Here is a 22,396-nt window from a genome sequence, read left to right on the forward strand (position 1 = left end):
AAAAGGTGGCACACTGGGCTAGGTTGAACTTCTGTGCACACAGAAGGACCCTGGTGGAGAGAACCAGGCTTAACTTATCAGGTTTGAGTGAGAGGGAACAACTGATGGATTGGTGAGGGAAATGGTGCTCAACCTGGGTCCCCAATCCTGCAGTCTCCTGAGCAGACTGGTAGTAGAGTTGGGCTTGCAAAGGATGTTAAACCTCTCTCCTGGGGACCAAAGAAGCTAGAAACTGTGAGTAGTGGAGAGGATCCAGAAAACCATTTCCTGCTCTTGTAAAGAGGATGAGGAAAATTGTGAAATGGGATCAGCACCGATGATGAGGGTCCCTTGGGGCTACAGGACCATAGAAACCAGTTACTGTAACTCATGATGCCTTCTTAGCCTCTGCTACAGACTGTATTTCCATGCTAGAAGGCTCCGCAAGGTGCAGTAGTCTGGCTATGCCTTGCTAAAAAGTTCTGCAGCTCTGGATTAATAAGGACCCAGATCACTGCTGCTGTCAATGGGTGGAAGGAGTGGGCTCTTCCAAGTCCAACTGTAAGATGCTCTCACCAATGTTGGCAAGGAGGTGCTGGGGAGAGTGCGGAGCAAGAGGAATCCCTTCCCAATAGTTCTTCCTTCATGAGTGAATGATTTAGTAGGAAGGAGATGGGGCAGTTCAAACTTGAATCTATTCTCCAAAAAGAGCTCCAGCTGGTGGGAGGATACAGCAAGGCGGGTGCTACTAAGCTGCTTCTTCACATGATGCTAGACAGGGGAAGCCAGTGGAAGTAGTTCTTTAGTCTACCCAAAGCTGCTGTTGTAACAGGAGCATTCGGTAAAACTGCTGCTAAAGGAATCCTCAGCAAGCTCCACGCTTCATATAAGAGAATCTTTGCTGTAAGATGTTGGCCATTTCAAGAAGCCAAACAGAGACTAAAGAACGCAGGCTTATAGAGAGAGCAGAAAAGGAACTGCTGCTGTTCCAGCAGAGGTACAGAAATACTGGGGATAACATGGTCAGTTCAGCACACACATAAACTAGGGAACTATCAACCTAAGGGAAAAAAAATTCCTGTGAGATACCTGACCCCCCATTTCCTATCAACTGTATTGGGCAACAATACCCATAAGCTAAGACTTTTGCATAGAACAGTGAGTGCTGTGTAGGAGAACACAAGAATGATCTAGAATGGATTCTATTGTACCTGTTACATGTGCTAGTTGAAGGGACATTATAAGGTTATGAATGCATGAGAAATATAATATACTGTACTACCTATTCAGTACAAGCATATGACAGCTTCATACTAAAAATCCCCATAATGATAAACTGTGTGTGAAATAGCAAGGAATTTGACTATGAATGTGGGTAACTGTGCTTAATGCAAGCGTTTGTAAAATAAGAAAATAAAAAGGATGTGATTTGATGCATTTTAGAGCTGCAATTTCCCAAAATCCTAACCCTTTGTATTACTTCTGTATATTCATGTTAACAATACTGTAGCTAAATGCACTGCAATATGTTCTGTCTCTACAGAGCTGCCACAGCTAGGTGGTAGTGTTCTTCCATGTGAGTTGCATGCAAATAGCCTTACAAATCTGCATAGTGAATGAATCCATGCATAATATTGTATACTGATGAATCTTCACTATAATAGAAGCTGAGTTAACTAAAACAGGTCCCGTGCCACTGGCCTATCCTAGAAGAAGCTGGAACCATATAAGAGTCTGCTACATCAACATATTCTCTATTATGGTGATATTAATTAATAATAGTAATTAATAATACTTTGAAATTATTATATCCCTTTCAAAAGTTCTCCTGCCAGGTATTTCATTAGAAACATTAAGGGCCTGAAGTGGCTAATTTGTGCTTGCAACTACCATAATTTGCATATGCAATCATGGTAACCACAAATTAAATATGCAAGTGCACACATACTTTTATCCACGCAACTGACAATCTTAGCTTTTTGTAAATCAGAGTTTAGAGTAATAGTGCTGACTAATTTATGCTTTTCCGAGTTCTTTTCTTTTTGAGAATGAGAATTTTTCTGATTCCTTTCTTAGTTGGTGCTATGCTAGTATCCATCACTGAACTGCATGACGGATCTTCTGTTAAAAAAGATCTCCTTGCCATTCTTGTCGTGGAACTTTTCTATCAAAAACAAATATACTTACTTTCTAACTGAAATTGTGTAATTTGTGAGAATACTTCCTCTTCAGTAGAAAACAGGCTATTTGCACTACCCAAATCAGTGCTTAGTTGCTCCAAAGAATCTGGTAATACCAGATTTAGTCCTGAATGAATCCACCAGTCTGATTTTAATGGGCTAAACACTGGAGCTTCCACATGGACAGACAACATCTTCTTCAGTTCTGTAACTGTATGATGTTGAAATGTAGGTTCAACAGTCTGATTCTCTATAAAAAACAAGACAAAAACTAGTATTAATGGACTAGAAACATGAGAGAAGAACATTTTTGACAGCAAAATCACAAAAAAATATTCATGACTTATGTATATCCCTTGGTATACCTTTCCATAACTAATTCAGTATCAGCACTTGCCTGAACAGCAAAGAAAGAAACATTTACATAGCTTAGTAAGATGTAAATTTTTTCACCTTGTTTTTTGTGTTCAATTCCCCAGCTGTAATTATATCTCTAGTCTGTTGATATAAACCTGCATTACCTGGATTACAAATGATTCGAGATTTATTCATTATCTATGAGTTTACCTTCCATGCTTGCAAGCATCTATTATAATGATTATCTGAAAACTCTAAATAGTAAATAGACTATTTTACAAATGAGGATGTAACTCACTTATCTCACAGAAGTCTTTTGGTGTTGTTTCTTAACACTAACTGTTGGGGTCAGAAATAATTTATGACTTAGTTGTTTTTGGTTCCATATTCCACTTCCTAATGTGTGCGTTTGGCATTGGAAACTTATCACTTAGTTCTCCATGTATATGATTCCACTAAGGAATTTATTAGTATGGATTTTTAAAAATTATTTGAAGATAAGAACATACTCTATAATGAAAATTAATATTTCAACAGAGCTTGTTTAAAGTTAGGTTTTGTTACTGAGTTTTAGAAATTACTATACCCATTAAAATAATTATCAGGAGGTGAACTGAAGATTTTCAAACTGGGGGAAAGCTGTCATTATATACAAACTACCACTGTGGAAAGACAAACTAGTTATCTGCCTTACAAGAAGATTTATATAGAGGAAAAAAATCAAACATCCCACCTTAGATGAATTGGGATATATTTTTAGTGTGCAAACAGGAGCAGTATTCGCACGTTCCTTGCATTCTACATTCATTTTATCAACATTGAAAATGTATCATCAAATATCTGCATTGTATTTCTTCAAGCACTTCCCAGATTAATTTCTATGTTGCTGTAATATTTCACATACAGCTCTTCTATATCAGTTCAATATATCGGAATTCATACTTCCTTACCTTCAAGCAAAAGAGAGTTCACAGCATTTTGGTATTTTTCTGACTGCCACACCAGGCACTCTAAGTTCTTCTTAGTTGACTCTGTAAGCAGAATACTAAAACAAAGAAACAGAAAATGAGACACGTGGTAAGAAGCTTAAATCATAGCTTTAGATTTTCAAACCAACTTTCTTCTGGTAATACATTTAGAGAAAGTAATTTTGCAGAAGTATTTACTTTCTCTCCAATCTTCTACTTTCTCTTATTGACTCATTTGGGAAAATCTTTCCTCCTCATCTGTGGGTGCAGTGGGCTTTCTGGCTGCAGGACCAATGTGGTTCCACTCCTCAAAGAGGGGAAAAAATTAGGGGTATATATACCCTTTGAATGGCCTGGAGGCAAGCAAGGGGAAGCTAGTGGTAGGGAGGGAGACTAGAGGTCCCCTGTCAAGAGGATGCTTTAGTCCTTCCATGTCTGTGGAGGGAGGATATTAAGATTGTGAAGGGTACTCTAGCAAATATAATAGAGAAGCAGCCATGGAACAGCCCTGCTGATACTTCTGTCGCCACATGGATATCCCCAGCACTCGGCCAATGTACTCACTGCGTACTTCTCTGCTGAGGACTTTGGAGGATTCACTGCCATGGAGGTATGAGTCCTCACCTTCCCCAAGGAGGAAGCTGGATCTTCAGGATATTAAGCCTCCTTACAGGAGGACAGCCTTAAAGCAACTCTCTTGGTCTTTTCAAGCTCCATGCACTGAGACCACGCACAGGGTGTAGTCCCTGGAGTAATGTCTCTCTCCAAGGCAAAGTACACAATGGACAAAACCATCGGCAATGAACATCTCACAGAATGAGGCCATAAATTAACAGAATCCAATGAAGCTAGTTTTGCACTAATTTCGGAGGAGGTTGTACCAGTTGTAGTCTCATTAAACTTTTACTTACCTGTTACCAACAGGAGAAATAAGTTCTGCCTGAAGTCCTGCATGAAGTGAATTCACATGTGATCTTTGTGGTCTGCATGGCGGAGTTAGCGGTATTTCTACTTCATATTGAGGATATAAAGCGTAACTAACTGGGAATTGCAGAAAAATGACACCACATTTCACAAAAAAGTGAAAGAAATGTAAATATTTATGTATAACTGACACCAGTTACATTTTGTGTTTCAAATTTATTATGACGATTTTATGTTTTATCACTTGAGCAATAAAGACCAAATTGTGGTACTTTAATATCTAGACAACAGGGGTAATAGTAATGCATAAGTCACACTTTTTTACTGCTTTTCTATGTGATTCTGGGAATCTCTGCACATCTAGCCAACCATTCAGAATTTAAAATCACCAGCTATTATTTTGGGGCATTTTTTAAAATTAAATGTTGATCAGCTGTGGCCCAGTTATGTAGCTCTTACATAGATGGAATGGCTCTTTCAAATTATATTTGTGATGGTTCTAATATCAATATGAAACCAGCAAGTCTGCAACTCAGATACCTCAAACTCTGAGGGAGTCAATTATTGTTTCATATGCAAATAAAATTCAGTGCTACTTACAGTCCTAGTCTTGTAAATGCTTGTCACAGAAGACGACCACTGAAATCAATTCCATTTCAATTGATGTTCCATATGCAGAGCACTTGCAAGATCAGACCCTATATTTTTAACCAGCTATGCAAACAAGATTGCGGAGTCAAAGCAATCTCTTGTAGGTTACATTTACTGCCCTATTTTTTACAGTAAAATGAATTTCAGACATGCTTACTGATTTTTCTAGCTTACAAGGAACTTGTTTCTTTGGTTGTTTTTTTTCTTTATTTTTTTAACTGTAATTTTTTTTACTAAGCTAAAAGCTAGTTACAAACAAAGCTAGCCAAGTGCAAGCGGTAAGGATGTTCCATGCAGGTCTGTCTTGCAGTCACAGGTGGTAAAAACCTGAAGAACGACTGGCCTTACTCTGCCCTTTATGTTCTCAGGAGGGGTGAGAGGCTAGGGTGCGAGCTCACTCTGGGTACAAGTGCATCCCACCTGACATCTCTGGCCATAGATTCTGATCTCAGATGCACAGGATATGTGTGCATCAAATAATGGAACACATATGGATAATCAAAGAATAATAGTTCTTAAAAACCGCCACTGGATTTGCTTATATAGCACTTCCTACCTGCCTCACTGCATTCCAGTGGATTTCTGTTTTGATTGAAACAAACCTCTTCCATTGTGGGACAGTATTTTGAAATTTCTATTTCGTTTGTAATATTTGCAGTAAGATCTGAAAAGAGATAAAAAGGTGCCACAAATGATAACCATTTTATTTCCTTTTTTCCTCAAAGCTGTTTCTTACACAATGTTTTGTTTCTGTATTTATTCATCCCCCGTTATCATTTTGAATTTATCAATACAAAGTACTGCAGTTACCATCAGTTACCATGCAAACAGCAGAAGGTGTTCATAAGACCATAACAATTGCCATATGTGATCAGGCCAGTGGTCCATCTAGTCCAATATCCTGTCTCTCACAGTGATTAGTACCAGCTGCTTCAGAAGAAGATGCAAGAAACCCTGTATTAGCTAGATGTGAAATAACCTGTCCTTAGGGAAAGTTTCATCCTAACTTATGGAACACCACTCTTATGGGTGGCTTGTCAGCAGCTGGGATCAAACAGACGACTTCTGGACCTAAATACATGAGCCTCTACTGCCTGAGCTAAAAAAACCCCTTTTTTAATTCTCTCATTTGCCAAAATGAATAAATAGTCATTTTTTTCTGGCCAAATTGAGACCTCGGCCACAGTCTCCACGGCTGCACAGGTAAGTTACTGCCACAAGCACAGATTTAAAAACTGAGCAGTGTCACTGAAAATGTAACACTAATCCTGCAAAGCCAGAGCGTTTCCGATGTTTCCAAAACTCTTCTTTTTTAATATTTACTATTTGACTTTGAATATTCTTGTTATCCATATAAATATCTAATCCTTTTTGGAAACTTGCTAAGATCTTGGCCTAAATTATACCCCATGACAATAAGTATCACAGGTTAACTGTATTTTGTGTGAAAAATGATTTATTTTATCAGCTTTGTATGTCACTTTTCAATTTCACTGAATGTCCATTTGTTCTTTTATTTAGAGAAAAAAGCTAATGCTTTAAAATTCTAGACAGATGTTGTTGATTCCTGGTAAAGGGCTTCTTTGAGAGAGAGAGAGAGAGAGTGAGAGTTCCCTCCCTGTCCTGCCCTAGCTTCCCAGGGCTGAAAATAGCTGTACTGACCTACCAGATCACAGCAGATACATATCATCCCATCCAGGGATGTATGAAAAGCTGCTCTGCTTTGGATACCAGAGGAAGGATATAAGATGTGCAGTGGGAATCCTGGGAAATAGCAGGTTCATGAAAGAGTTTACCCTGGTCTGTGTTTAAATTGTTAATCATGTTATTCAGTTCATGGAAACATTTGATAGACATATGGGAAGAATATTGGACATTGGCAGGGTTGTAGTGTTTTTTCTGAGCCACTAGAAGCTTCAGAAACACAAACATTGCGGAAGGGTATTTTACTAATTTTTGTTTTTTGCTTAGATGTGTTCTGATGCTAATCTCAGGCTTTCCATAATGTTTTGAAGGAGAACTCTAATATGCATACTAAGTCATAATAACAATACTTAGCACTCATGAAGTGTATAAGAATTGAGATTACATTTTAACATGCATTGACAACAGTTTGCTATATACATTTGTACTGTGAAAGTGCTGCCATCACTATTTATTATTTTGTTTCCCTGGTCTAATGCTTTAGATATTGATTTTTCTTTTACTCGTTTGTATGTACAATTGTGAAAATTACAATTAGTTTACAAACATAGAAAATCCAATGTTTATAGTAATAACATAGTTTATTTGTGTTTGGTAGATTCTACAATGCACTATTACATACAAAAAATTGCATTAAAAGAATGTTGTTTAGGTTGCAAGTCAAGGACTGAAAAGTTAGGAAATTCCAGATTTATGGTTACTTGTACAACTATAATTCTATCCCTTTGTGAATCAACCCTGTGCACTGAATAAGGCAGTGATTCTGTGGGAATAAAACAGCATGAGATTATGTAATTTGACAGTACTTGTACTATAATACATACACAAAATTAAATTGCACAGGTAACCTTAATTTTGGTATTTCCTAACTTTCAAGTTCTTGACTTTGCAACCTTAATAACTTTCTTTAAATGTCGTATTTATATTAGTTTTTAACTTCACGCAGTTCTTTTTCATTTTTGTGGGTTATTTCTTAGAGTTATTTTTTAAAGGAAAAAGATGAAAAAATAATTCTATTACGTACAACTGAGGCATCCCCATGTCACGAGCAGGGTTTGACTCCTGGACCTTCAGCACTGTAACACAAGCTACTACCACTGGAGCTAAAGGACTAAGGCCTAACTAGGTTAATTGGCAGCAGGAGAAAGCTGTTAACCAAGAAAGTGATGGACCACTGGGTTTTGTGGGTAGTGGTAGGGGGAACCCAGCTGGCTCTTTCTCTCCATGGTATGAGATTAGGACGCCTGAACCCATATGGTATTCTTGGAAGATGGGGAGAAAATGGATCACTGGTCGAGTGCTGGGGGTTGCTCTGGGAGAAGCTGGCCTAGCTCTCTTTCCTGCCAATCAAGAGGTGGTGGGTTTCTGCCCCATGCGACGCATACAGCTCTGGGGTCATGGACCAGGTCTAGAGGGATATGGAGCCCAGCCCATCTCTTACTTCCACTCCATCGCTACAATTGCTTTGGTACTCACAGTACAGTATCATCTGCCACTGCTACTTTGGCAGCCTACAGAATATTTGTATTTTTAGTGAGTATTTGGCAGGGTGCCAAAAATTTCCTGAGGAACAAAAGAGAACAAAATAAGGATTTTTAAAAGTTTAATAGAAAAATGCAAATGGCGTTTCATGGGATAAAGAAAAGGCACTTCAGCAGGGGAATAACTCTCAGGCTACTGAATATCAAAGGTCTGCTGCTAACAATGGAGGTGGGAGAACTTCTCAAAGAAAAGGTCATAAGAATATTCTGAAATAGAGATGGTAGCCCAAGTAAATACAGAGGCTGTTACCAGCTCCCCCTGTGATGTTGTGGACAACTTATATGGAGTGACTATACTGCATGAATTATCGGAAACTACTCTGGGATGTCTAAAAAATTCATCTTAGCTTGGTTAACCTATTCAGTTATTGTCATTAGATTCACTCTTCCACCTCAATAACAATATCTCCTTCTGAAATAACATGGGCCTGAATTGAGGTGTACAGTATGTAAGAGATCACTTCCTTCTGGCTGCTTACAAGAAACTTTAATACTTTGAAATTTGACATGCCAAACTTGTTCCATAATTTCATACAAATAATGGGCCTCATTCTCATCTGATTTATACTAGTCTGAATCAGTAGTAATTGAAGTGAAGATAATGGAGTTAAAAAGATAATGGTGTGAAATCTGTGCAAATGAGAGGAGAATTGGGCCCAACATATCAAGAAAATAATTCTCACCTTTGATTTGCTTTTCACTCCTGCTTTCATCTGCTATAATTTCTGGTGCTAATTTTAACAACTCTTTCAGTTCCAAGCATGATGGAATCTCAACTTTCTGTCTGAAGTTTGTTGTCTTGTTGGATTCTAATTCAACAGGCAGCATTAATGACTGAAAAAATAATAAATACAGTATACTGAGATAGGTAAGGTTTAAATTTGTGATTTTTTGCTTTTACTATTTAATTTTGATTTTTTTAGTTTTAAATAGTTTGCAGAAATTTAGACTAAGACTGTCTTAAGAATAGAAAGAGGGCTCAATTCATGGGAAAAAGAAATCAAACTAAAATAAATGAGTTATATTCACAGAAAAAAAAGTCCAAGTCAAGCGTGGTACTGGTGTAAAAATAACTGGAGGAACTGATTAGTGCTACAGGCAGTGCTGACATGATGCCTGCTCTTGTTCGTATGGTGTCAGAGAGGGACTATACCCTCACTCTCCCTTTGCACCATGGTTTGGCTGTGCTGAAAAAGCACCAGATATAAATACTTGAATTAGGTTTAATTAGTCCTGCTACTCAGCATGCTCCCTGACTACTTCCTTCACTCCTTCAGTGATGCATCTACTCTGCCCTCCCCAGTGCCATTCTGCCTCTGCAGAGACATAATGTGCCTCGAAGTGTAAGAAATATTATTTTTAAAGTGTTGCAAAACTGAGCATAATAGTAAAAAAGACACTTACCTGAACCTTCTCTTCCCCCTCCACCCACCCATCCAAGACATACACACAAAGGCTAGATCCTTCTCCACTTGGTTTCCACTTTTGATCTGATGTCACCAATCTAGCATGTGCTGGTGCATCTGACCATATCAGAAATAGACACCAAAAGTGGAGCTTCCCATCACAGGCCTCCAAGAAAACAAAACCAAAAAACCTGATTTAAACTAATACTCTTTTTTAAAAATCTTGGCTAATGGAGGCATTTGGCACATTTTGCAAAAATTAAGGGAATTCTGTTTAAGTGACTTACAAGTCACTTTTAAGTCAGAAGACAATTACGTATATTGATAATATTGATATTAGGCAAGCAGTCACTAAAATCACTGGGATGAAACTTATTTATAATACCTCCTCATCGTTTAAAGACATTCGACAAAAAATTTCCTTAGCTACACGTAGTTCTTTTTCATTTTCGTGTGTCTCTGCATTGCTTTGGAAAGTCAAACATTCCCTATAAAAGATCAGCAAAATAGCACAAGTGACTTCTCTTTAATTTGTTGTTTTATATTCATGATGCAAAGTTTTAATAGTAACCTTGATGACAATACATGTCAGAAAAATTATTAAAAACCTACAATTTTCTAGGAAAACAATTCTAAGGCATGCTGTAATAATTTGAACATTAAACTGACATGATACCTGTTCATCGTACTTTCCAAGAATTGCTACTTTTAGGATAGACCAGTTTTAGAATTAATCATTGTCACAACATTCAAACTCCCCAGTCATTTGAAATTGCTTTACATTGCAGGATTGTAGAATCTCATTTTCTTACCAAAATACGTTTTTCTGATATATGAAGAGCTTTTATGATTTTGTACAAATCAAAATTTCTTGAATCCTTCAGTTTTTATAAACTTTTACTTTTCTTTCTGTGAATCACTGTGTATGTATTAATGCAATGAAATAAAACAAAGTCTGTTTAATATTAAATAAAATTAAAATCTAAAAATGTTCTTCAAAGGCGAACTGAAAGGCTTTTAAATACAAAAGAAATAAAAAGGAAGAACTAGATTAACACTTGCTCTGTGAAGGAGTGCAGGAAGAAGGAGAGAGTGCATAGAGTCACTTCCCAGTGTCTTGTCCCCCATGTCTTTAAAGGCTTTATGATTGTAAAATGCACTATTGTTCAGGGAGTACACTTCCTCGCCAACTCTGGGGCACCACTACCTCTCAGAAATAATAATTTTGATTTAAGAGTATAAATTACTAAAGCCCAAATCCTGAGATCTTTATTTCGTTTTAATTTCAGTGGAAGTTTGCCTGAGTAAAGGATGGCTCTCCTTTGTGGATAATTCTCCCCAACTGTTCCACGGAGGAAGCATTGTTCCCCAGCTGGAGCAAGCTGCTCGGACTGCCAGCAAACGGTATGGATCAGTAGGAGGCCAGTACCATTCACATGAAGTCTGCATGCCTTCATACCAGTTCTTGGCCTCCGGTTACCACCCTCCTCCTTTGCTTTCTACATTTTTGGCAGCATATTTCCAGTGGAGACAGTAGAAAAAGAAACTGACCTCTCACACAATCTGAGCGTCACATTTAGGAGCTCAGCCAAGGACAAGAGACAGGATAATGCTGAAAACTCCTCCCAGTCAGCATTGGAGGGAGAAGGAAAAAGGAACACATATAAACACAAACACTTTAAGGGCGAGGGCATCTAGTAACTGGGGCCAGGATCACTCTCTCCGGCTGTTGGGGATGAATTCCTCCCCAGAGGAAGAACCTCTACTTTATTTATGGAGGGGTTTTTATTAATCCAGACTTCTAGAGCATCATTTAAAAAATAAACAGCAGAAATGTCCAAATGTATGTTTCATATAGTCAGTGTGAACCAGTATAAATGGATCTGCTTATATAATATTAGTAAATGTTATGAATCAGACATGAATTATGGTGGCTATTGGATTACATTCCATACAAATGAAAGATGAATTGTAACTAAACTGAACATACTTTTAGAGATTGTACTCTCAGATATAAATACAGGTGTCCTTAACTCTATAAAATAAAATACTGTAGCTAATTGTACAATATATGTATTAGTATGGTATACATATACTTATATGTATATATTGGTGGTATACTATTACTATAAGATGCTTAAAATTCAGCAATTCAGTACACTATTGGAAAGATTTTATAAAGACTGAGGGCCCAATATGATTGAGATATGCATATTATTATATTATCTGGAACTAAAAAAAAAGGACTGAATTCCTCTTGCCCAACAGAGATGTGTGTGTGTCATGAATAAGGCGGCGATTTAGTCATGGAGGTCATGGATTCCGGCAGCTGTGTGAGGCAGAGGAGACTCTCATAGCTGGGAGCTGCCAGCGGAGGGGGACCCTGGAGCTCGGAGCCCCTGGAGCTCCCAGCCTACTTGGAGCTGCTGAGGCTTCTCATTTTATTTTTAGTAAAAGACAGGGATATTTTTAGTAAAAGTCAGGGACAGGTCACAGGCTTCTGTGAATTTTTCATTATTGCCTGTGACCTGTCTGACTTTTACTGATGTAAGCAGAGTCAGAATGAGCTCTACCCTGACCTCTGGTGGTGAGCTGTGGAAAAGGACTTCAGGGGCTGATCTCGTTTGCATGGGCACACCCACCCTGCCTAGCATGATGGACTGCTTGCCCAAATGGTCACTTTGGCTGCTGTGGGATCCCCAGTCTCTTTGTTATTGGGGCAGGAGTAATAAAGGGTTGTTATCCTGGTTATGTGACTCAAGGACAGTAGAACTGTACTTGGCATTTTATGATGGAGGGACTCGCCCTCAACTAAGTAGCACTCGCTAGGCAAGGAACATGGGTTCCAAAACCCAGTGAATTGAGAGAGAGGTTGGGGATAGGTATCTGTACTTGGTAGTGTGGGTGCTTTCTGAGGGCCTTGAACAGTGCTTTGACCCCTCTACTGTACACTGTGTAATAATGGAGCTAATTTTGACTCTATTAGGAGTCTTGTTACATGCTGCAGAGCTGAAATCACTGATACCTAGGTCTAAGTATTAGACCTACTTTGAGTTAGTGGTGCACCAGCATTGAGGTTCCCCTGCTACCAGCTAAAATCACTGAGAGCTGAAGTTACTAAGAGCTGAGCTCACTGAGAGTTGGGGGGGCTGAAGACAAGTTGGTGAGCGGCTAGCAGGACAGCTAGCGGAGAGGCGCATGGAGAAGATGGCAGGGTGGCTGGCGGAGAGGCGTAGCTGGCGGTGACCCCTGCAGCAGAACCCCTTGGAGAGGTGTGGCAATCGGCCATCAACCTGAGCAGTGGAGCACATAAGAGGCCCCCCCCATACCTCCCCTCACTTCCACCCAGGCTGGGAGGTAAACTCTGCAGATGAACGTCTGAACTCTGGGGGCTGCACTGACCAAGGTCAGAAACTGTGGATGGGATGACTGTTGGGTTACTGGACTTAAGACCCTGAGGGGAAAAGGACACTGCCAAACTTACTTGGGGGTGGATCTTTTGCTCATGGTTTGCGTTATGAATCCTGTTTGTGGTGTTTCCGCAATGTAATGCCGCATTGTTTCCTTCCTTTATTAAAAGGCTTTTGCTACACTCAGACTCTGTACTTGTGAGAAGGGAAGTATTGCCTCTTAGAGGTGCTCAGGGGGTGGTATGTAATTGTCCCAGGTCACTGGGTGGGGACTCAAGCTGGTTTTGCATTGTATTAGTGAAATGGAACCCCTAGATACTGAACCCGGTCCTTGTTGCTGCCAACTCTGATGGGCAGATGGCTTACACTGAAAATATCTGTGACAAAATCTTAGCCTTAGTCATGAATACCTAATTAAAAAAAATTAGGGACAAATTTTAAAACTTTATCTCCATTTGTGTACAAGCAATTCTGTATGCACAAACTTCTGCTTGCACCATTTTCAAGTGCTAACACATTTAAGTGCATTTTTCAAGTACTATCAGCTGTGCATGCAAATAATAAATTCTATCACTTGCGCACACAGGTGATTGGATTTGCCAAATCCAATTTCAACAAACAGTTTGTGCATGTAAGTCTATATACCTGCACATACAGTTAACATTTAAAAAGTGCATGCATAAATCTGTGTGTGCACAAATGTAAGCCAGACTTAGACACCTTTGAGAAAGTTTCACTGAATTAAAAGAAAAAACAAGGTATGTAATGATGTATCACAAAGTACCCATATCGGAGGGCAGATTTGAATCCTGGTTGGTGACAGCCATTTGATTCATCTCTAGCTGGTTTCATTTATTCATGGTAACAAAGATTTTTTCTTAACTGTTATGCATAATCATAATGCCTACTATGGCAACAGGAAATACTGATGCCATTATTTTTTCCCAATATCCATGCAGTTGCTTTCTTGAAACTGTATTCTTAAGCGCCACTGGTATAAATTCCAGAACTACCACCATACCCCTGAAAGGAGAGAGTGATGTTTCTTGACACCACCTGCTTGAGACGCCTTTTTCTTAAGCATTAGCTTGGTGGATATCTATGTCATAACACTACCTGCCTTTTAGGGGTTTCCCCATTGCACCTAAAGTCAGAGAGCATTCTAGCTTTTGTGTCAGCAATTGCTAGAGTCTGGAAACAGTTCCTTCATCTTCCTCCTCACTTCTTAAAAAAAAATTGGCTCAAGTATTTTATCCACAGATATTTTTTCTCTTGAACATTGTCAGAACTTGTGTAACTCACCTCCCCTACATTTTTAATTCCTCTATTCTGTTGGTTTGGCTTTTTAGTACTTTATATTCTTCTATACACACACACACAACCTATTAAAAGAACATTATTTAGGATGGACCAACTTCTGTTGGTGAGGGAGACAAGCTTTGAGCCACACAGAGCGGTCCTTCAGGTCTGGGAAAGGTACTCCAAGCGTCATAGCTAAATCCTTGTATGTACTAACTACTAATGCTAAACAATCTGTTCCATCTTGCATTTAGGTGTGACAGTCAGAGTACCTTTCCCAGACCTGAAGAAGAGCTGTGTGTGACTCAAAACACTGTCTCTCCCACCAACAGAAGTTGGTCCAATAAAAGATATTACCTTACCCACCTTGTCTCTGTAATATCCTGGGACCATCATGGCTACAACTACACTGCATTATTTAGTTTGCAAAGTCAAGCATTCAAAAGTTAGAAATGTGCAAACTTAATTAAGTCCCTTTGTGCATATCCATTCACAGTCTTTAATGACTATTTTTACTCATTTTTTCCACAGTACCCCCGACCTTATTCAGTGCACGGAATGGATAGTCCTCACTTAATAGCTATTAAATATTTTGTTTTCTTATTGTTTAATGGGTGGCCCCCGGCCTTATTTACTGCACCATATTCAAACCTTGCTCTGAAGGCAGAATTATTCATCTCATGGGTACCTAGCCTCTGTTTGCCAGAAGCTGGGAATGGGCAACAGGGGATGGATCACTTGATCATTTCCTGTTCTGTTCATTCCCATTGGGGCACCTGGCATTGCCTACTGTCGGAAGACAGGATACTGGGCTAGATGGACTTTTGGTCTAACCCACTATAGCCATTCTTATCTTCCTGTACTGTTCATCAGAATAATGACTTAATTTTCATAACACCCTGTCAGATAAGGGGATATTATTATTATCCCCATTTTACAAATGGAGAACTGAGGCATCGAGGGCCAATGGGAATGCGGTGCCTAGGTGCTTTTGAAATCCCAATAGGTACCTGTCTGCATCTTTAGGCACACAAATACACTTAAAAATCTGTCCCAAAGAGGATTAAGGTCAAAAGAATCTACTACATTGGATGCCCAATCTGAAATACCTAGGACGTGACTTTTCAGATTACTTAGCATTATATAGCACTTTATATGCTCAAAGCACAGTTCCCATTGACTTCAGTTCCAGCTGTAAATGCTCAGCACTTCTGTAAATCAGACCCCTGGGTCTCAAGTTGAGCACAAAGAAAATGAGGAACATACAGCTAGTGACTATTTCTGAAAAGTTTGGCTTAAAAGACTTGCTTAGCATTACATAGGAACTCTTTGGCAGAGACCGGGATAGAATCAAGGTCTCTAGGGCAGCATTCAACTGACTTAACCACAAGACCATCCTTTTTCCTCCTGCAGTCTCCTGCCTCATTCACTACATACCTTCCAACTTCTGCAACAAAAGGCCGGGTTCCTGCAGACAACATTCTCCTTCATTACATAACCCTGATTTATTGCCAGAGCATGTGTACTGAATGAGGCAGGGGTCCTACAGAAAAAGATTGTACGACAATGCATCTGCAAAGGGGGGTTGAATTACAGTTGCACAGGCTACCGTAATTCTGGCATTTCCTAACCTTTGAGTGCTTGCCTTTGTAATCTTAATGATTTTATTGTAGTTGTTTGAGTGTGTAATTTGATTGCTTAAAAAAAAAAATCTAACTGAAAAAAATGGAAATTCCATCATGTGATATCATATTGACACCCACATGTTTCATCAGCACAGTTGGAGCCTTTAGATCCACCCCTCAGATGTCTTCCATATCAGCATGATTTAGCCGCAAAGCTCTACTTAGCATGTGTGAACTGAGATTTTTCAAAGGCTTATAACTTGGCCAAATTTGTGTAGATATTCATGGAGATGACAAAAGACACATGCCTGGCAGAAAGGCAACCCCCCTACCAAATTTCACATCCCTGAATTTTTCAATGTGAACAAAAGAAAAAAACAAACAAACATATTTTTCACTAGCCTTGTTCTCAGAGACAGGTGAACCATTCTGGCTGAAACATTTGCAAAAATAAACAGCCTGAGGCAGAAACTTGGTATGGAATGTTTCAACCCAAATGGTTAAAGTCTGACAAAGATACACGCAACTGAAAACAAGGTCTTATAATGAGGAGTATTGGAAAACCTTAATAATAGGCCTATAATATTTTCTTAATCATGGAGTATTTTAATTATTTGTTCTGTGCTTTCACTGAGGAAAGTTGAGTATTTAATAAATAAAATTATTATATAAAAAGGTCAAAACATTAAACTAGCTAATGAACAATTTCAGATAAATACTCTTCATTTGCCCACCAAGTTAATAGTCAACTGGATAAGTTTTGTGTGCTGCCCTACTTTTCTTTTTTCTTTTGTTTAATTTAAACAGCAAGTTAAGATCTCGATTCTGCAATGAACTTTATGCAGGCATAAATCCAAATCCTGCCCATTTAACTCAGTGGGAGTTTTGACTGACTAAGGAGGATTGGGTTCTTTTAAAGCTGAACATTGTTTCAGCACTGCAAGCTGTATTTAAAAAAAACCCACAGAAACAATCAGACATGTAGGGCCCTTAAATCATACCACCTCTCTTATTCTATTTTCTTTAACAATGTATTTAACCTCCATCCTACACATTCTTCTTTCCATTACAAAGAGATTAAGTTTTTTAAACCAATTACATATCTTATTTCATTGCAATTATAAAGAAATCACAGCTGAACAAAATCCATAATGAAATAACATGAGTTAAGATGCTAAAGTGGCAATATTAAGCACGCTTATGATCCACATACATACAAGAGGAAGAGGTTTTATGTTCAAAATTATATAACAACTTTGCAAGTACCTGAAAAGGTTTTCTTCAGTCAAAATCTGTCCTTTAGAATTTAAGAGGGGATCCTTCACTAAGAAATTTTTTAGTCTAGCCAAGAGGGTATGCAGAGTAGGTAGTTGTTTACGATATTCTTCCAAATTATCAACAAAAACAAGTTCATCTGCAATATATAAATCTTGAACGAGATAAGAAAAATAATAATACAATAGCAAGAAATTTAAAAGGGATACAAAAAATCTAAACAGTTAAAATTGTGTAAAAAGACAGCTAAGTATTCGCAATTTTTAAATTTATTTTAAATGTTCATTGTTTGTAAAGCGTTTAGAATCTTAAAGCGACCCTTTTTATGTTTCATTTGGCAAGCACTGATTTCCCAGCCCCCTGGCTTATTTTAAAAAAAGCATATACTAACAAGATTTCTTTCTATTCACTTCCTTGTTTGTGTACTAGCATCTGTCAGATAAAACTTTACAAATAGGGTTTTGTTGGGTAATTTGCACATATAAATGAGACCAGTGTCTGGGTACTGTATTCCCTTTGCTGGGAATGAAGTACTCTTATGTCCTTCATCTCTACAGTATAATGTGTATATATAGATACAACATAAAATTTACCCTTCCCACTCTTAAAATTTGGCAACAGCAGTGGATTTATTTAAAAGTCAAGAAAACATTTAAAATGCTGAAGTACAGAACATCAGAATATAGCCGTTTTAAGATACTTCAAATTATGGGCCTTAGCTATTGGATAAGGTCCCTTTTCATTCATACTTTTACACTTTTTATCCTGAGCAGTTAGCCAATATTCAGCACTATGAGTTGTTTCTGTTAGGAGGAGAAAATGGTGATGAAGTCAGGTATTTCTTTGATGCAATCCTGTTTATTTACAAATAATGTACACAAAGTATCTAGGGTGACCAGACAGCAAGTGTGAAAAATCGGGACGGCGGTGGGGAGTAATAGGCACCTATCGAAGAAAATGCCCCAATATCAGGACTGTCCCTATAAAATAGGGACATCTGGTCACCCTACCTGTATCCCTGACCACAGTATGAATCAAAGAATTGAACACAATTTCCTTGCTTAGAATTCTAAGTCTCTTTCCAGCCAGCATGCTGTCCAGAAAGCTCTCTCTCTCTCAGCTTTCTCTTAGTGTTGTGTCCTGTCTTGGCTGTCTGCCTCTTTCTGACTGCTTCAACTCACACAGGGTTTGTCTACACTGCAATAAAATAACCGCAGCAGGCTGTGGGGCTATAAAACTTCACTGTAGACGTTTGGGCTCCAGCCTCTGAGATCCCACTATGGAGGAGGGTCACAGAGCTTGGGCCCCAACCCGAGTATCTACATTGCAATTTTATATCTCCACAGCTCAAGCCCCACGAGCCTCAGTCAGCTGACTTGGGCCAGCCGTGGGTGTTTTATTGTAGTGTAGACATATCCACACATACACACACATAGCTGCAATCAAATCAGTCCGCAGTCCCTGTCTTTGCATTCCGTCTAGTCTTTGGGCAGTGGCTTCCATTGTTTCATCTATTACTAAACAAAGGGGCACTTAATCTGTTTCCTCATAGCCTGAATGGAAGGAAGGGGACCAGCATGTCCAACAGTTTGAATTAGATTTGTGATTGCCCACAGATCAAAGACAAGCTCGCTGGGAGGCAGCCAACAACCTCCAACATAAAAACACTACTTCTAAAGAAAGATCTGACAAGTCTAGGGCTGCTTTCCACTTGCAGAGAGGCACAAAGCAGCTGGAGTATGACTCACAAGGGGAACATTTCAGAGTAACAGCCCTGTTAGTCTGCATTCTCAAAAAGAAAAGGAGTACTTGTGGCACCTTAGAGACTAACCAATTTATTTGAGCATAAGCTTTCGTGAGCTACAGCTCACTTCATTGGATGCATACTGTGGAAAGTGTAGAAGATCTTTTATACACACAAAGCATGAAAAAATACCTCCCCCCCACCCCACTCTCCTGCTGTCAATAGCTTATCTAAAGTGATCACTCTCCTTACAATGTGTATGATAATCAAGTTGGACCATTTCCAGCACAAATCCAGGTTTTCTCACCTCCCCCCCCACCCCACACACAAACCCACTCTCCTGCTGGTAATAGCTTATCTAAAGTGACCACTCTCCTTACAAATGCTCAAATAAATTGGTTAGTCTCTAAGGTGCCACAAGTACTCCTTTTCTTTTTCAGGGGAACATTTAACTCCAAATTTAGATCTCTGTGGAACATAAAAAGGAAGCCACTTTCAGTAACTTTAAAGTTTTGAACATTTAAAAATATCAATTTTGCACTTTCACATTAGAACTTTCCTAGACATTCTACTTTTCCTAAGGCCTTTCAAGGACACTCCATTTTGGGGTACCATAGAGAGTTGCCAAAACTGTGCAGAGTTTGAAAGCTATACAAAACAAATAATTTCATATAAAGAAACCACCCATTCAACAAGTAATGCCTTACTAAGAGACACCTCATTGAAAGATGGCTCATTTAAAAATGGCTATGAAAGCTGCTAGGGCTGCCTACAAAGTTTACAATATCTCCCAATCATGGAGCTTACAATCTCTGCTGTAAAGCTTGTAAGATCCCCAACCAAATGGCTCTATATTTATTTATCAAACAAAGCATTTAAAAGCAAAAAATCCCCCAAACATTAATGCAAATTAAGGCTGAGAAATTAAGCACTCAAAAGTCATTCAGAAAGTTGTTTGTTCCCCAACAACATTAATTTGACTATACTGCACCAATGCAATATTTTCTATTACTCTTTTCCTTGCTTAATATACAAGTAGGATATGAATTCAATACAACATACTCTAAAACAAGGCTAAAATAAGGCATAATTGAGCCCTCAATTTGCATAACAATGCTGCATTTATAATCCTGATGTAGTAATTCTTCAATGGTCTGTTTTCATCAAATGGTTCTAAAGGGCTTTAAAGGTATGAGAAATGGCTTAGTTTCCAATTAGTCTTAATATTTAATTACTTTAATGCATTTTAATCATTTTAATTAGCATATTTGCTTGTTAGCTTCAATAACCTTGTTATCATTTAACAATTAAGCATGTGCTCAGCTACTTTATTGAACAGGGGTGGATATAAGCACATTCTAAATTGCTTTATTGAGATGGGGCCTTATAGCTGGAGCAACCTGTAGTTAAGGACACATAAATGTCTGTTAAAAACTGCTATTTTAGCTTACAACTACTCAATTTTTATCTTGGGAGTTGAAATTTTCAGGCTTTACTCTTTACCAAAGATGAATATTTTGAGAACGGTTTAGTGAGTTCATTTGTTTCATCCATCTTTGAGTACTAGGAGAGTGGAGGGAAAAACATACATTTGCCATTTAAAAAAATATTATTGCAATCAAATTATATTGCATTCTTTGAGACACAGTATAACTAAAAACTGTATCATAATGCATATGCACAAGAGAACATGGTTAAGGTTACCCATGGAACTTTCAAAAAATGGCATGAATAATCGTAAAGTGTAACTGTGCAATCTTAATTGTAGTTGAATTGTATTTCTGTAATATATCTGCTGTGTTATCATACACACTTTGGTCTCGATTCAGCATTCCATTCCTATTGATCAAAATACTAAAATGTGTGGGTAAATCCACTAACTTCATTGGGACATAAGCATGGGCTCAAATGCTTTGCTGATTAGTTATAGATTTAAGCACATATTTAAATTAGGGCTGTCAATTCATTGCAGTTAACTCACATGACTAACCCAAAAAAATTATGACGATTAAAAAAAATTAATCATGATTAATTGCACTGTTAAACAATAGAATGCCAACTGAAATTTATTAAATATTTTGGATGTTTGTCTACATTTTCAATATATCTATTTCAATTCCAACATAGAATACAAAGTGTTATTTTTTATTACAAATATTTGCAATGTAAAAATGATAAACAAAAGAAACAGTATTTTTCAATTCACCTCATACGAGTATTGTAGTGCAATCTCTTTCTCATGAAAGTGCAACTTACAAATGTAGGTTTTTTTGTTACATAACTGCACTCAAAAACAAAACAATGTAAAACTTTAGAGCTACAAGTCCACTTAGTCCTACTTCTAGTTCAGCCAATTGCTAAGAGAAATAAGTTTGTTTACATTTACGGGAGATAATGCTGCCCACTTCTTAATTACAATGTCACCTGAAAGTGAGAACAAGCATTCGCATGGCACTGCTGTAGCTGGCGTCGCAAGATATTTATGTGCCAGATGCCCTGAAGATTCATATGTCTCTTCATGCTTCGGCCATCGTTCCAGAGGACATGCTTCTATGCTGATGACACTTGTTAAAAAAATAATGTGTTAATTAAATTTGTGACTGAACTCCTTGGGGGAGAATTGTATGTCTCCTGCTCTATTTTACCCACATTCTGCCACATATTTCATGTTATAGCAGTGTCAGATGATGATCCAGCACATGCTGTTTGTTTTAAGAACACTTTCACTGCAAATTTGACAAAATGCAAAGAAGATACCAATGTAAAATTTCTAAAAAGATCGCTACAGCACTCGATCCAAGATTTAAGAATCTGAAGTGCCTTCCAAAATCTGAGTGTGATAAGGTGTGGAGCATGCTTTCAGAAGTCTTAAAAGAGCAACACTCTGATGTGGAAACTACAGAACCCAAACGACCAAAAAATAAAATCAACCTTCTGCTGTTGGCATCTGACTCATGATGAAAATGAACATGTGTTGGTCTACACTGCTTTGGACGGTTATCAAGCAGAATCTGTCATCAGCATGTCCCCTGGAATAGTGGTTGAAGCATGAAGGAACATATGAATCTTTAGTGCATCTGGCATGTAAATATCTTGTGACACTAGCTAAAACAGTGCCATGCGAATGCTTGTTCTCATTTTCAGGTGACGTTGTAAACAAGAAGCAGGCAGCATTATCTTCTGCAAGTGTAAACCAACTTGTTTGTCTGAGCAATTGGCTGAACAAGAAGTAGGACTGATTGGACTTGTAGGCTCTAAAGGTTTACACTGTTTTATTTTTGAATGCAGGTTATTTTTGTACATAATTCTACATCTGTAAGTTCAATTTTCATG

At 38.2% G+C, this 22,396-nt stretch overlaps 1 protein-coding gene across 1 annotated transcript in view; it reads right to left on the reverse strand.

Annotated features, from left to right (window-relative positions):
- SHOC1 (shortage in chiasmata 1) overlaps positions 1-22,396 on the reverse strand; it is a 117,847-nt gene that overhangs the window by 59,643 nt on the left and 35,808 nt on the right. The window contains exons 6-11 of the mRNA XM_077818051.1: positions 17,311-17,473; positions 10,096-10,198; positions 8,988-9,138; positions 5,583-5,723; positions 3,467-3,601; positions 2,167-2,409 (exon numbers count right to left, since the gene is read on the reverse strand). Coding sequence (XP_077674177.1) covers positions 2,167-2,409; positions 3,467-3,601; positions 5,583-5,723; positions 8,988-9,138; positions 10,096-10,198; positions 17,311-17,473 — 936 coding nt within the window. The remainder of the gene's footprint in view (positions 1-2,166; positions 2,410-3,466; positions 3,602-5,582; positions 5,724-8,987; positions 9,139-10,095; positions 10,199-17,310; positions 17,474-22,396) is intronic.

The sequence above is a fragment of the Eretmochelys imbricata genome, chromosome 5, assembly GCF_965152235.1.
Source record: "Eretmochelys imbricata isolate rEreImb1 chromosome 5, rEreImb1.hap1, whole genome shotgun sequence".
In the NCBI taxonomy this organism is placed as follows: domain Eukaryota; kingdom Metazoa; phylum Chordata; order Testudines; family Cheloniidae; genus Eretmochelys; species Eretmochelys imbricata.